We start from the raw sequence: 15,299 nt of genomic DNA on the forward strand, positions 1-15,299 counted from the left end.
TACCGGTGGTCTCAACCCATCAGTGGGTTCGGAAATCAATTACTGGGTCAAGATCAGCGTTTATGTATTTTTAAAAAAGAACAGAAAATATGTGCATGACAAAATGTTATGTGAAACGTTTCACATATATACATACAGAAAAAGTCTCATAAAATTCTGTTTGTTTTTTTTAATTTTTTTTTTTATTAGGAGCCATGGTCAAAAATGTCAAGACAGGCACTATTTTCATCGATGGACTCCCCTGACCTCAGAGGCTGTATCTTATTCCGCCTCATCTCTTAAGAACCTATCCCAAGACAGGTCCTCACACCTACAGCTGCTGAATAACTATGTCAGTGGTATTATCGCTGTAGAAATCCAGTGTCCACACTCAAGGTTTTTGACTATGGCTGCTTTTGGCCACAGCCAGCAGCCAGACACTCCTACCTGGAGAAGGAAAAGTAAGGCACAGCTCCACAGCCCTCCAAGAGGAGCTCTATGGGGAGAGGCTCAGGAGCAGCTGCAAAGGAGTACGATTTCCCGTTCAAAGGTACTCCAGGGCCACTATACAAGGGGGAGGGAGTTACATTATGATCCAGCTTTTAGTTACAATACCAGTAACTAATATTAAAAAAAAGAAAAAGTCTTCAAAATACATTCCAACGCACTGACAACTTCTTTATTAGGAACATTTGCTTGAAAGTAAACCTCAAATTTAGGGATTGTATGAGTCAGAAAGCAAGAGGCAAATGGAGGGGAAGAAAGGAGAACGTACATTCTAACTAAAAGCAACGAAGAACTCTAAGTCAACTGTGCTGAACCACAGAAGATGAGGTAAAAGCTCTGAAATGAGCTTAGGAGGTAAGGAGCCAGAACATGCAGGACCTGGTAGGTAGGTGGGCCAGGCTAAGATGTTCTTCATTCTATACCTGCTGGAGAGCTACTGGAGAGAGAGGGGAAAGGGGAGGGGAGGGGAGGGGGAGAAAAGTGTGTGCATGTGTGTGTGGAAATGGGCACAGGTATCTGAGTTTTGAAAAGATCATCATAGATAGGTATGCGGTCTCCAATTAAGACCTTCCATTGCCTTTCAATTACTTTCAAATAACTACAGTTTTTCCCCATCAGATGCAACATGGGGTTTGTGTTCACAAAGAGAAGCAAGTGCTTCTGAGTCTAACATGTTCTAGATGAGCTGAAGGTACTTACCATATGAGGCGGCGGCGCTGGACCAGGAGAGAAGGGAACCCTTCCCCACATTTTCATGATATCACCAAGAGGCTGGAAGCTTTCATCACATGCTCTCTTCACCAATAAAGACATAGTAAAATAGCCCGCCTGAAACCATTCTGCCATCTCCTGATTATTGAAAGGACCTATAACAACATCAATTAAAACAGAAAGGCAATAAGAATCCTTTAAGGCTAAAGAGGAAAAAGTATTTTTCTGGGTTTGCTCCTCATCCAGAGGTAACAACTTGTTTCAGATGGCATCTGTCAAATAATTTGTAAGATACCCTGGCTGGTGTAGCTGAGTGGATTGAGTGCTGGCCTGCAAACCAAAAGGTTGCCAGTTCGATTCCCAGTCAGGGCACATGCCTGGGTTGCAGGCCAGAACCCTAGGAGGGGGCACTCAAGAGACAACCACACACTGATATTTCTTTCCCTCTCTTCCCCTCTAACAGTAAATAAATATTTTTTAAAAATAATAATTTGTAAGATAACCTAATTCCTCTCCAAGGATGAGGAACAGGCTTCTAACTAATAAAATACAGTAAAAGATTTTGAAATAATCTTCATGTCTACACATCCCAAATTCCCACCAGTGCTTTAACTATTTTAAGGAGTGTAATTGTGTCCAACTCATTAAATCTCTACAATTCATTTGTCAGAAAAGTAAATAAAACTGAAAAGAGTATGTTAAACTTTGTATCACACTTAATTGTAACTATTCTCTAAATGTTCTACAGTAAGAAATAACCAAATACTGTATACAAGAAAACTAATGTACTCTGCTTAGTGACCACCAATTCATTCATTCAGCATTTACTGAACACCAATCACAGAAGCCCAGGCAGCGGGGACACAGCAGTAAACAAGACAACGTCCTGGGTCTCCACTTCTGGGAAGATACACTAGATGCGCTCTTTTCTGCCTCTCCTGCTAAACACAGCTAAAAGCCCTGAATGTTATGTACAAAGCAAACAAAAGAGGAGTCTGAAAGGTGGAGTGAAGAAGGCAAACTGACCAGGGGTGTTGGGTTTTCATTTGCCTCATATATCCCAGAACTCGGCAACAAGAAACACAACCCAATACACACAATTAAAAGCATCACCCAATTATATGCAGTCTATAAGAAAGTTATTTCAAATACACAAATACAGAAAGATATATCATGCGAACATTAATCAAAAGAAAGTTGGAGTGGGTATATTAATATTTGACAAACTAGATGTCAAAGCAAAGAAAATTACAGAGACACAGACATTATATAATAATAAAGGGTCAAAACACACAGCCCTCATAGAATCGTGAGCACCAAACAACAAAGCTACAAACTGTGTGAAGCAAAACCTGGTAGGTGGAAAGAGAAACAGAGAAATCACAAGCACAGATGAAGACTTCAAATACCTCTCTCTCAGCAACTGACAGAACTAGACAGAAAACCAACAAGATTACACAACTCAACAGCACCATTAACCAAGAGGATCTAACTGACAGTATACTCCAAAGAGTGCAAAACACACATTCAAGTAACCACAGAACATACAGCAAAATAAACTATATTCTGGGCCCTAAATTTCAGTTAAGTTTTTAAAAATTAAAACCATATATAGTGTGTTCTTCAACCACAACAGAATCAAACCAAAAATAATATACGGAAAGGTAAGGAAAACACTTGGAAACTAAACAACACTTCTAAATAATCCATGGGTAAAAGTGGAAGTCTCAAGGAAAATAACAAATACAAAAGAACACTGAACTAAATAACAATATGTATATTCAATTTTGTGGTACACAGTTAAAGAAGTACTGAAAAAGAAATTTATATTAAATACTTACATTAAGAAAGAGGAAAAGCCTCAAATTCATAATATAAGCTTTCACCTCAAGAGACTAGAAAAAGAGCAAAACACACCCTAAGACTCAGAAGTAAAGAAATCATGAAGAGCAGAAATCAATAAAACAAAAGAAAAACAGCAGTTAAAATCAATGGGACAAAGCTGACTCTCTGAGAAGACCAGCAGCACGAACAAACCTCTAGCGGGACTACAGAGAAAAGGGGAACTGAACAAGTTACCGGTGTCGGGGCTACAACAGAGCCTGTCACTCTAGAGCCTGCAGACATCGAAACAACAGTGGTAATAAGGGAATAAAGGAATACTCTAAACACAGAAAGTTGACATATTAGATAAATGGACCAATTCATCAAAAAACAAACTACTGCACTTCACTCATATTAAATAGATAATTTAAATAGCCCTGTAACTATTAAGGATACTGAATTTGTAAATTCTTAGATTCTTGAGAAAGTCTCCAGACAGTTTCCCTGGAGAATTCTGTCAAACATTTAAAGAAGCATTAACACCAATTCTAAACAATCTTTTCCAGAAAATGGAAGAGCACATAATTCTCCATTCCTTTTATGATGCTAATATTACACTGATACCAAAACCAAAAAAGAGTAAAAACAAAACAAAAACACAACCTCAAAGCAACATTAACACAGATCACAAAACCCTTGACAAAGTATTATCCAATAGGACTGAACAATGCACAGAAAGAGCACACATCACGGCCAGTCTACTCCAAGGATGCAGAATGGATTCAACCGATGCAATCCACCATATTAACTATCTAAGAAAGAAAAACCACATGGTCAGTCAACAGGCGTTAAAAAAAAAAGCATTTGACAAAATCCAACACCAAATCACAATAAGAATGGCCAAAAAGACTGGGTACTTCAACTTGATAGCATCTACAAACACCCAGCAGCTAACACTGCACCTAATCATAAAAGACCGAATGTGCTGCCCCTAAGACAGAAACACAGGAAACACAGGCCAGTATGCCTGCTCTCACTCCTCTCACTCAACAGTGGTGGAATATATGGTACAAGAGTGCAACAAAAATAAAAGACATATGAATTAGAAATGAAAAATAAAAGTGTCCTTATTTGCAGATGACAAATGTCTATGCAGAAAATGCTATGGAATCTAACAACAATAAAAAACAACTCCTAGGGCTCACGAATGAGCGCAGCAAGGTCACAGGGTAAAGATGAACATCCAAAATTCGATTCTACTTAGAAGCAATGAAAACACAGACACTGAAATACTATAAAATTTATAATTGATCCAACAAAATCAAATACTTTGTATTTGAATATGGTATTTGGTATGAATCTAATAAAACAGGTACCAAATCTATGCTGAAAAACTACAGAGCTGATAAAAGAAATCAAATATCAAAATAAATCGAGAGACAGCAAACTTGTCGATTAGAAGACTCCACATGGAAAAGATGCTGATTCTCTTCTGAACAGTACTGAGATTTAATATAATTCCCATTAAAATCTCAGCAAGATTTTTGGTAAATATGGACAAGATTACTCTGAAATTTATATGAAAAGGCAAAGGAGCTAGACAAGCTAAAAACTTCTTTGAAAAGAAAAATAAACCAGGAGAAACCTGTCTACACCATTTCAAGCCTTCCGTAGCCACAGTAATCAAGGCGGTGGTGTTGTGGAGAGAGAACACAGAAATCCATGGACACAATAAGTGAGCCCAGAAACGGACCAACCCAAATATGCTCAAGGGCATTTTCACAAAGTTGCAAAAGCTATCAAAGGAGGAAAGACAACCTTTTCAACAAAAATATAAATTGGGGGAAGGTCTGAAAAAAAATCTTGAGATCTGAAGCTTCAGGAAAGATCTTCTTTACTGAAGATCTGAAGCTAGGCAAAGGCAAAGAGTTCTTAGACTTAATACCCAAACCACAGTCCATTAATAAAACTAATCAATGGACTTCAGTAAAATTTAATACTTTCGTTCTGCAAAAGGCCGCTGAGGATGAAGATACTGATTGGGAGAAAGCATTTGCAATCCACATATCTAACAAAGGACTAGTGTCTAGACTATATAAAGACCTCTCAAAAATAAAACACAATCCAATTAGAACATGGGCAAAAAACATGAAGAGCCCTGGCTGGTGTAGCTCAGTGGACTGAGTGAAGGCCTGTGAACCAAATGGTCAATGGTTCGATTCCCAATTAGGGCACATGTCTGGGTAGCAGGCCAGGTCTGCAGTAGGGGCTGCTCGAGAGGCAACCACACACTGATGTTTCTCTCCCTCTCTTTCTCCGTCTCTTTCCCTTTCTCTAAAAATAAATAAATCTTAAAAAAAAATGAAGAGACATTTTAATGAAGAGTATAAATAGGCAAAAGACACATAAAAAGGTGTTCAACATCTTTAGCCATTAGAAAAATGCAATTAAAAACTACCACGAAATATGACACACTTGTCAGAATGGCAAAATTAAAAATAGCAACAAAAATCACAAAATCTGGTAATGGGTGTAGAAAATCTGGACCATTAACAGATTGCTGGTGGGAATATAAAATAGTAGAGCCCTTCTGGAAACCAGTTTAGTGATTTCTTTAAAAAACTGAACATATAATCACCATAAAACCCAGCAATTGTACTTGTAAACATATTTATCTCAGAAGACTGAAACTATGTTCACATAAAAACCTATCCATGAATGTTTAATAGCTTTATTATAATAGCCAAAATCTGGGAACACACCAGATGCTGTTTATGAGTGAGGTTAAACCGTGATATGTCTGTATCGTGAAATACTAAATTAAAAGAAACAAACTACTGACATATGAAACAACCTCAATGAATCTCCAGAGACTCATGCTGAGTTAAAACATCAGCCCCAAAGGATAACATACTGTATGAATCAAATTATATAACATTCTTTAAATATTCAGGCTACTCTCCTGAATTTTTTTTTAATTGATTCTAGAGAGAGGAGAAGGGGAAAAGGGAGAGAAATACCATCAGGTTGCCTCCTGCACATGTCGCAACTGGGGACTGAATCCGCGACCCAGGCATGTGCCCTGACCTGGAATCAAACCAGCAACCTTAACAGTTTGCAGGATGACGCCCAACCAAGCCACAGCAGCCAGGGCCACATAATGACAAAATACAGAAATAGGGAACAAACGGACCAGTGGTTGCCGGGGGTTAAGGAAGAGGAGAAGGGGGAGTGGGTGGGAGGGGAATGACTGGTCTATAAAAGGACAACATGAGGGATCCCTATTGAGATGGACACACCCTGAATCTTGACTATGTCAGTATTCTGGTTGTGACACTGTACTACAGTTTTGCAAGCGGTTCTCCCTGGGAGAAACTGGGTAAGGGGTATGTGGAATCTGTATTATTTCTAACAAGTGTATGTGAAGCAACAATTATTCTCTAAGTAAATTTAATTAAAACACACATCTGTGTGCACTGTAAAACCCTGCTCTTACATACTTTACATTTTATAGACCATGAACAAATACATGTAGTGCCAGGTAGAGACAGACGCTGTGAAGAAGAATGAAGCAGGGTAAGGAGGTTGAGAGAGGAAAAGGAGTCATTACATTGGAGAGAGGTCACTTGGTTAAACACGGTCATGAAACTGAAACTAAGACATTCAACAACCAATTTCAGGTTATTAGCAAAGATTTCGAAAGCAGAAATGAAGAATCAACAAATGACCTTCTCTCCCCATTCTAATTTAACTTATGTGCCATACAAATGTTTTAAGAAATTAATTTATAACATGGTACTAACTCTCCTCAGGCATCTTTAATAGTTTCTGTTACCATTTATATCAATTCCACTTTAGCAAAACATTAAACCTCAGTCTTCCAAGAATGCTGCCATCACCTGCTTATGGAAAGAAGCCTAAAGTACAGAGAAGGTAAGTACACCTGCATAGCTAAGCAGCTGGGATGCCAGAAGGAGGGGGGGTCTCGGGAATCTTGCACATCACTATCATATTAGCATGATATTGTACCCTATACATTCAAATTCTTTTCACTGGAGTCCCCGCCCCACACTGAAACCATACAGTGATATTATATGGGAGGAGCCTATAAAAATGCCTTCTATGTATATATATAAAGCCTATAGCATTGACTCTTTTGCCCGACTATGAAAATTAACACTAATTACCACCTTACAGAACGTTACCTGGAGGTAATGACAGACACTTCTGCCCTTAGAGTAGAACGGAACAGCCTACCTTGAATTTCTCCCTGAGGATCTTTGTAATACCACTTCTGCATGGCTTCGTGCATGGATGGAACCGACACTCCCTTAGCTCTGTGCTCTGGCGGTTTCGACGCCAGTCTCTCTTCATCCAGTGCACTGTCTTGGAGATAAGCCACCATCTTCTCAGCTTGCTAACAGAAAAACAAAAAATGGAAACATATGATCCTAAATTAACACTTGTACACATAAATATGCCTGCCTTTTGGGGACTATTTGATCTGTGAAAGACATGCAAGGAACACAGCAGGCGATGATTTAATTTTCCCAACAACGCCACGGAACAGGCACCATCCCCATGTTACAGAGCGGTGAAAAATTATTAAGCGAACTGAACTAAAATTACAACACAAACTGCTATGGATCAAAGCCCAGGCTTCTAATCAACAAACTAGTAAGAATACTTTTTAAAATTGATACGCCATTGGCCAATCCTAAATTGTATAAACTAAACCTGTAAAAGCCTGTGTGTTAACAGAACAAAAGGCTCAATGAATACGATTACCAATAAAATCTTTTGCAAGCTGTACTAAGACATTGCCCCCTTCCTTTATTTAGCATTTCCCACCCTGAAGAGAATTTCCCTTCAGCAAGCTATCATTTACTTTTCACATAAACAACGGTATATACAATCTTAGGAAAATCTAGAACACGAATAAGATGCTAATATCCTGGGAGTTTGACTGTTTTCCCTGTTACACTTTAGGCAAAATACAGTCACACACAGTACCTATCCACAGCTGCTTGTTTTAGCCATTTTTGGCATTCCATTAATTTCCAAAGAAAAAAGAAAAAAGAAAAGCAAACAGCTAAAGGCAACCTCAGAAGAGCAAAAAATAACCTGACATAATAACTACTACATAGCAGAAACTTAGAAGCATGAACTGATTTAAAAGACAACTACTCATACAAATATTAGACACAAAAACAACTTTTCCAGTACCTAAAATCTGGACCACAAATGTCCTATTTCTGAATATTCATTTAAGGCTTTCCAACTTCTGTAGCAGTTTGAAAGGATAAAAAAGAATTACATGATTTTTACCTGCTCCAAATGTTTGAGGCCCTCTTCGTCATCCGGCTCCGCAGAGACACTGCCCATACCAGGAGCACCTGCACCCGGCGTGTCAACCGGCCGGAGGGCAGGACCAGGACTAGGAAGAGGAGGTGGGAGTATGAGGAGGGGAGAGGCTGTATCTGAAGGAATCTGCGACAGGGGCTGCTGGACATCAGAAACCATTTCTAGAAGGGAAAAAGATGGAGACAGATGGAAACCCTTTCAATACAGGGACCCTCATGAGGGAGACGTCTGTATTGTCAAGCTGAGCAGCCCGCACACTGGGCGGGGCAGAGATGTGAGCTGCGTCGCGAACACTGCAGCTACTTCTGGAGAAGTACAGGACTTCTCCCTAGTGACAGAAGTACCCCCACAGGTGGCAAAATGGAAGGATTAACAGGTTTCCAGAAGGGCCTTCTACGGTGCCTACCTGTGTCACTAGAGCATCTACCCAACAGTTATGTGTCTACCTCTTGAAAGCACACGGAGTCAGCCTCATCCCTGCTTTACATCACGTCTCCGAACAGCAGAGTCAGTTAACAAAGCACTGCAAACCTTCTCAGAGACGGCATATCTCGTCACCAAAACCTTTACTAAAAATATCTGCAATTATCTGGATGAGTGCCTTTTCAAGTCATAATTAATATAAATAATACATTACATTTTGCAGGATAATGAAGAACACTTGGAGTCTACCTGTACAGTGCAGGTTCTTCTCTACGAGAACACAGACTGAAAAGAGGTTCCGTGCTGGTTCCTATTTCTAACCTCCCACTGTGCATCCTTGTAAGAAGGAAAGGGGGGTCAACTAATCAGATACCATCGCAGTTTCCCTTTGAAACCTTGTTTGCTCAAGCACAGACAGCTTCTCTAAATTCCTGTTCCTCTCCCTTCCTCCCACACAAAACTTTTTAAAAGAACAGTCTATACCAGCTGTGTCCACTTCACCACCATCCACACCTGCTCCCCTGTGCCTTCCACTCCCACCCGCCAGCAATGCTGTTCTCCCAATGATGAGCAGTGACCTAGAGCCCCCAAATCCAATACTGTCCTCGTCCTCTGACCTCTGAAGTTGCAGCTGACATTATCTACCCTTTTCCAAGCTGGAAACATTCTCCCTCCTTCATTTTCCTGCACTCTACATTTGCCTCTGAAGGGTTTTTTTTCTGGCTTCTCTTACCTATCTAAAAATTGGAATCACCTAAGGTTCTGTTCTCAGTCCACTTTTCTTTTCACCCCTAACGAGCACATGTAAATGCTACATTTTCATTCGCCCTCTGGCCCCAGCCTCTTCTCATCTTTAGTCCCTTACTCACAACAGCTCTCTGGCCATCTCTACCTAATTTCTCATCAATACCTCAGAATCAGTTTTCAAGACTGACTCTATTCTCTCCCCTTCCCGATGTGCTCCTCATCCTCTACTCTTTTTCTACTAATAGCAGCATAACCTTCTCCAGGCACTTCCCTCACCTGACTCTTCCCTTTTCTTCACCCTGATATGCAAGCAAAGACTATGTCCTGCCAATTTCCACTCTGACATCTTGTCTGCCACCACCTCCCTTTACAGGTGCACTGCCTCCGTCACAATGACTGCTTGGGAGCCCAGCAGGCCACATGCACGAAGCTGTCATCACAACAACCCACCCTACATGCAGGGGTCAAAGCTACATTCCAACCATGCTTCCCACCATTCTCCTTTCACCCCCATGCTTCATCTAAATAAAAACAGAAGCTGATTCCTGCCCATGCCCGATCAGTCCCACCTGCTCGCCTCGGCTTCCACTGCTGCCCAGTACCAGGATGCCCTCTCCCAGTTCACCCAGCCCCTCACCTCCACGTTCTACTTACTGTTCCAAGACAAACTCAAAGACACTTACTTCCTGAAGCACTGCAGGAGTCTGCCAATCATAAGTTCACACAGTTCCTGTTTGCCTCAGATTACTGATATACACATGCTTTATCCCCTAAATCCAGAGTTTTAATCTTTAATGCACATCTATCTCAAAAATACATATGTATTTTGAGATAGCTTTCTCAAAAATACACATTTTGATCCCATCCTAAAATTTCAAAATGTACAAGTCTCATAGTGCCTGATATACACAGTAAAGATTCAAATACTTGCTGAATTCATTCATTCAGCTTTGTTCTAGACACTAAAAAGAAAAAAAATCCTTGGTTCAAGACCTCAGAATATTAGTTTATTGGGCAAAAAAGATAAACAGACCTTTATAGTATCACATCGCTATTTGAGAAATGCTATTTAAGAAACAAGACACCTAAGCTAGCCTGGGGACGTGGGGTGGGAGAGAGTGTCGGAGGCAGAGAACCCCGTGTGCCAACAAGACACGAGGGCGGGAGAACCAGGCGCACCTCAGGACCGACCGGACTGCGTGGCGAGGGGAGAGAACGCAGGGGAGAGACCGCTGCTGCAACTGCATGCAGGGAGGCAGAAGCCCCATCACGAGAGGTATCGCAGGCCATGTTAAAAGGTGTGAATTTTTATGGTGAATGAATCAACCCTTCAACACCAGGCCTTACAATGTCATTTTTTAGTACGTGTAACAAACGTGGAAATAAACACTGATATTGCCTACTAAGGTGTATGAGCAGTTTAAAATCAATAGAGCGGCACTGGAGAAGGAGATACAATTTAAGCTTGTAATACAGCAAAGGTGATGGGAATTCCACGGATTCATCCATGTTCTTTTCGGCCTCGTCTGAACAATGGCGTTTCGGCGTGTCCTCTGGGCACAGAAAGGAAGGTACACGTCTGATACGAAAACCCAACTACCGCAGAGGATCACAAACCCAGATTGCTCGACTGATCCGAGGGTCAGTCATAACATCCTAGGAGGTGAGACTCCTGAGCTCCACCTTACTGCCTCTGACTCTGTTCCCTGGATTCTGGGATGGACACACATATGGGAAGCAAAGTTTGACCAGGTTACCAGTAAAATAACCTTTTCTAATGATCTGCCCTCAGAGGCAGTTCCAGGAGATGAGAACAGAAGCCTATCTTATCAGCCAGTGACCTCGGCCCCAGCAGAACCCTGCTTCAGCGTGAAGACTCTCAGACATACGTACCGTCCCCTCTGCTGGGCACTTTGGTTGGCAAACTATTTTCCATCCTACTCTCGTCTTCGGCTTTTTCCGTTTGCTCGGTTCTGGGCTCCTCCTTCCTCTCAAACTGCGGTGTTTCTTGAGGCAGATGGTCTGCAGGAGTACCTGGTCTAGCAGACGATGTTAAGGTTTGAGGTGTTTCCTCACTAGTTTCTGTAACACGAAGTAATCTTCAATTAACAATTTAGGAAAATTTTGGTTTGACAGAAAAAAAGGCAAAGACAAAACTGCACCGTACCAACTCCTATTCTATCCATCTTTTCTCCCTCTTTCTTATTTGTCTTATCAGGTTCTTTGGCTTCTTCATTATGGCTACACTCTGAGTCAGAGCACCCCTCCCCTTCCTCCACAGGCCGGAAGTCCATCTCCTGCTCTTCTGGAATAGGCTCTTTCTGTACTTTCTGTAGGGGAAAAAAAGACACAGGTTAACAGCAATTTGAATTTGGTAGGTCAGTGCCTGTCGTGACGTTTAAAACCAACTTCCTACCTTCAGAGAGAGGAACGCTCCAGAAGAGTCAAATGTGCCCATCTCCTCCTCAGCGTCCTCTAAGCACCACTCGGGCAAGCTGTCCCTGTCATCGTCGATGCTGCCACTGCCCGTGCGCACCCGTCGGTAGCCCCGTTCATCATCCCGATCTCGAAAATCAAACTCAAACCTTCGCCGCCGTTCCATGTGCTCCCGCCAGCCTGCAGAACGAGGGCCATCTGGGGTCAGGAGGAGGACACAGACCTTAGAAAGCTTTGTGACAGCATTGGAAAAAGAAAATGATGGACAGGATATAAAGGAGAAAACTACGACGGAAAGCCAATTCAAACGGATCAACCCACTGCACAGAAACTAGCCCAATTACATGAAGTTCAGAGGCTGGCATATGTATACTGTCGCGGTGGTTATCTTCATTAAGTACTGAGCCACAGCAGACTCTAGAGCTTTTAAAGACACACTGAAAACAAATCACTTTTAAAGGGCACTTTATTTAAAGTGTCTACTTTGAATAAGCTTTAGGCATCTAACTGAAATGCTGATTAGCCCACTCCTAGCCCAGACTTAGCCCTGGCTATCTTTCCATAGGAAGTCAGCAGTGCCTTCCTTCTGGCAGGTCTTCAAAGCATTTTCTTTCTTCTTCTGAAAATACCATTCTTTATGGATAAGACAGCTCCCTGTGTTACTTTATAGCAGAATCATAATGCCTAACTGCTAAGAGGCAAGATCCCATGTGTGATTCTGATTCACAAAAAGTCATAGAATTACTGTACTGAGAGATGTCAGAGATTCTACATAGCCATTATCCTAATTCATAACTTAAAAACAAAACTTCTGACAGAAGTAACTTGCAAATGGCAAAGTGAACTAGAACTCAATTCTGCACCCTCTGCTGCTTTTCCCACAGTAATAAGCTTATTACTTCCCTTCCCATTCTCTCCCCTAGGGAGTTATTTCCGTACAACACCCCAGGGACATTCCTAAATCCACCCTAGCATGCTATTATATCCACTGTCGGCAGAAAGAGACTGCCTAAGATTAGGAGATCCTAGGTTAAAGTACTTTTTTCTAAAAAAGAACGGGAAACTTGGTAAAATCTGCAAAGCCTGAGTCTGAGAGAGTTAATTAAAAAAAAAAAAAAAGAGGCAAGTTTTAACATGTTAGAATTTTCTATCCTTGACTGCTTTCTCTGTGGGAAGTACACAAAGAAATGAGGCCAAAGCAAAGTATTCTTACTACTGAGGCTCAATGTGCTAAAACTAGCAATCTAAAACTTAAACTGAAAACCAAAGGGCAAAATGTTAAAATGCCAAATACAGGTAAGCATCTTATAAGCCACTCACAAAATGGTAAGGAAAACATTATTTCCACATCTCCCACCCTTAGCACTTACCACAACAAAACACTATTTACTACTGTCTGTGAAACAAAGGAATTTTATACCCGGACTGCTTGAACGTAAACCTGGAGTCATTACTGAGAAGTATGCATGATCAAATGCTGAACCCCAGGGCACTCTGTCTCCAGTCCTTCCTAAACTGCCTGTAAAGGCATCTAGCCTTCTAGGCGCTGCCTCATGGCTCCCTTTGGCTGAGTGCCTTAAGTTCAGCTCCCAGAGTGGGCACTTGCTTAGCAGGCCTAGTGCACTCATCTCTAGACATACCCAGATATGCTCCCTACTTTAATAAAACTAGATTCTGTATTTTTGTTGTCTTACCAACAGTAGAAAAAAATTTATTCATGAAAGTAAATGTAGCAGATAAGACATATCTATAGCTTATTAAGATTGACCACTGCTTTAAAGACCTTACATTAGAACTAGTTCACTACTGTTTTCTAAAGATAAAACCAGTCAAAATCATTATATTTAAAATTGTAAGCAAATCCTAATAAAAGATTAACTGAAATCTAAGAAATGTTAAGAGAACTTAAAAACAACTGATCAAATCAGACCCAACTTTTAATATGCTAAGTTGAAAAGGTGGATGGTATTCATTTTTTAAAAAGATTTTATTTATTTCTTTTTAGAGAGAGGGGAAGGGAGGGAAAAAGAGAGGGAGAGAAACATTGATGTGTGGCTGCCTCTTGCACACCCCCTACCAGGGATCTGGCCGGAAACCCAGGCATGTGCCCTGACTGGGAATTGAACCGGCGACCCTGTGGTTTGCAGGCCAGCACTCAATCCACTGAGCCACACCAGCCAGGGTGACAGTATTCATTTTTTAAAATGCATATTTACAGTGTTTTTCAACCCCATATATCTCTATATGCCCTAAACTATCTTTTAAAATATGTGTAAGTAAAAATTTTTGGAAAATTATCAAATTGATGGCAAAACTGACATGGAAGTCAAATATTAGGAGACAGACTTAGAAAAAGGCAATATATATCCAAAATCTAAGTTGTTGGTTGAGGAGGTTGATGGTAGAATATAACACTAAAATTTTACTTCGTTCAACTCCCTTTAAGAGAACCAACATCCGACATTCGGGCTTAGAAACACTGCTCATCTTCCAAAACATTCACCTTGTTTGTTTTTGATCAGCTGGAATTCTTCTTCTCGCTCGGCCCAGATCCTGTCCATTCTCACTGAATGCTTGTTGGGAACACAGTCTACAAACCCTCTGCTTACAGGCAAGCTCAGCACAAAATGCCACTGTGCCTTGAAGAGAACGATAACATCTGGTTGCCCAGGACACGGATGAGAACTGCCTGGAAAGCTGTGACGTAAACAATGCCCACTAATGACAGGAAACTCGCCCAAGGGGCAGTCAAGAAGAGCTGGGGCAAAGCATCCTAACTTTATCTAAAGACTGATTTCACAAAGTTTCTACCACTAAATGCCTGTTAGAATGTTTATTCTGACCAAGGCTGATGGTTCTGCTACTAACTTGACTTTAAAAAGTAAATGAAAACAGTTTACATTATTATAATGTCCTCTATTAAAGGTAAGCTATCTTGGCATATGGTTGATAGATAAAATGTTATGCACATGAAATTCAAAAGACATGTACACACTCTTTGTATGTTTCAGTTCTGCATGACCCCATGATTCAAACTACAGTGGCATCTGATTATCATGAGGCGTGGAATCAGCACTTTGGCAGGGGATGAACTTTGACACAAAGCACCAGTGTCTTCAGTTACCAGCATATCTAATGTCAGGGGCGAACAGTTGGAAGCACTCTTAAAGAGTCAAACAGAGGAACTTACAAAACCACTAATCGCTACTATTCTCTCTCCTTTTTTTAAACTTAGAGGTACAAAAGAATGAACTTGTGATTATGATTTTGACCTGGGTTTAAAGTTTATTCTTCAAAGAAGCATTAAT

The 15,299-nt window shown here is 40.8% G+C and overlaps 1 protein-coding gene across 7 annotated transcripts in view; it reads right to left on the minus strand.

Annotated features, from left to right (window-relative positions):
* Nucleotides 1-15,299, minus strand: part of GIGYF2 (GRB10 interacting GYF protein 2) — a 109,718-nt gene that overhangs the window by 31,903 nt on the left and 62,516 nt on the right. For 6 of the 7 annotated variants that reach the window (XM_036022695.1, XM_028511012.2, XM_036022694.1 and 3 more), the window contains 6 exons: nucleotides 11,972-12,189; nucleotides 11,723-11,885; nucleotides 11,449-11,637; nucleotides 8,350-8,546; nucleotides 7,279-7,438; nucleotides 1,186-1,352 (listed from right to left, as the gene is read on the minus strand). In XM_036022695.1, the coding sequence (XP_035878588.1) occupies nucleotides 1,186-1,352; nucleotides 7,279-7,438; nucleotides 8,350-8,546; nucleotides 11,449-11,637; nucleotides 11,723-11,885; nucleotides 11,972-12,189 (1,094 nt within the window). The remainder of the gene's footprint in view (nucleotides 1-1,185; nucleotides 1,353-7,278; nucleotides 7,439-8,349; nucleotides 8,547-11,448; nucleotides 11,638-11,722; nucleotides 11,886-11,971; nucleotides 12,190-15,299) is intronic. The other variant, XM_028511013.2, reaches the window with a different exon arrangement.

The sequence above is a fragment of the Phyllostomus discolor genome, chromosome 4 (genome assembly GCF_004126475.2).
Source record: "Phyllostomus discolor isolate MPI-MPIP mPhyDis1 chromosome 4, mPhyDis1.pri.v3, whole genome shotgun sequence".
NCBI classification, from domain to species: Eukaryota; Metazoa; Chordata; class Mammalia; order Chiroptera; family Phyllostomidae; genus Phyllostomus; species Phyllostomus discolor.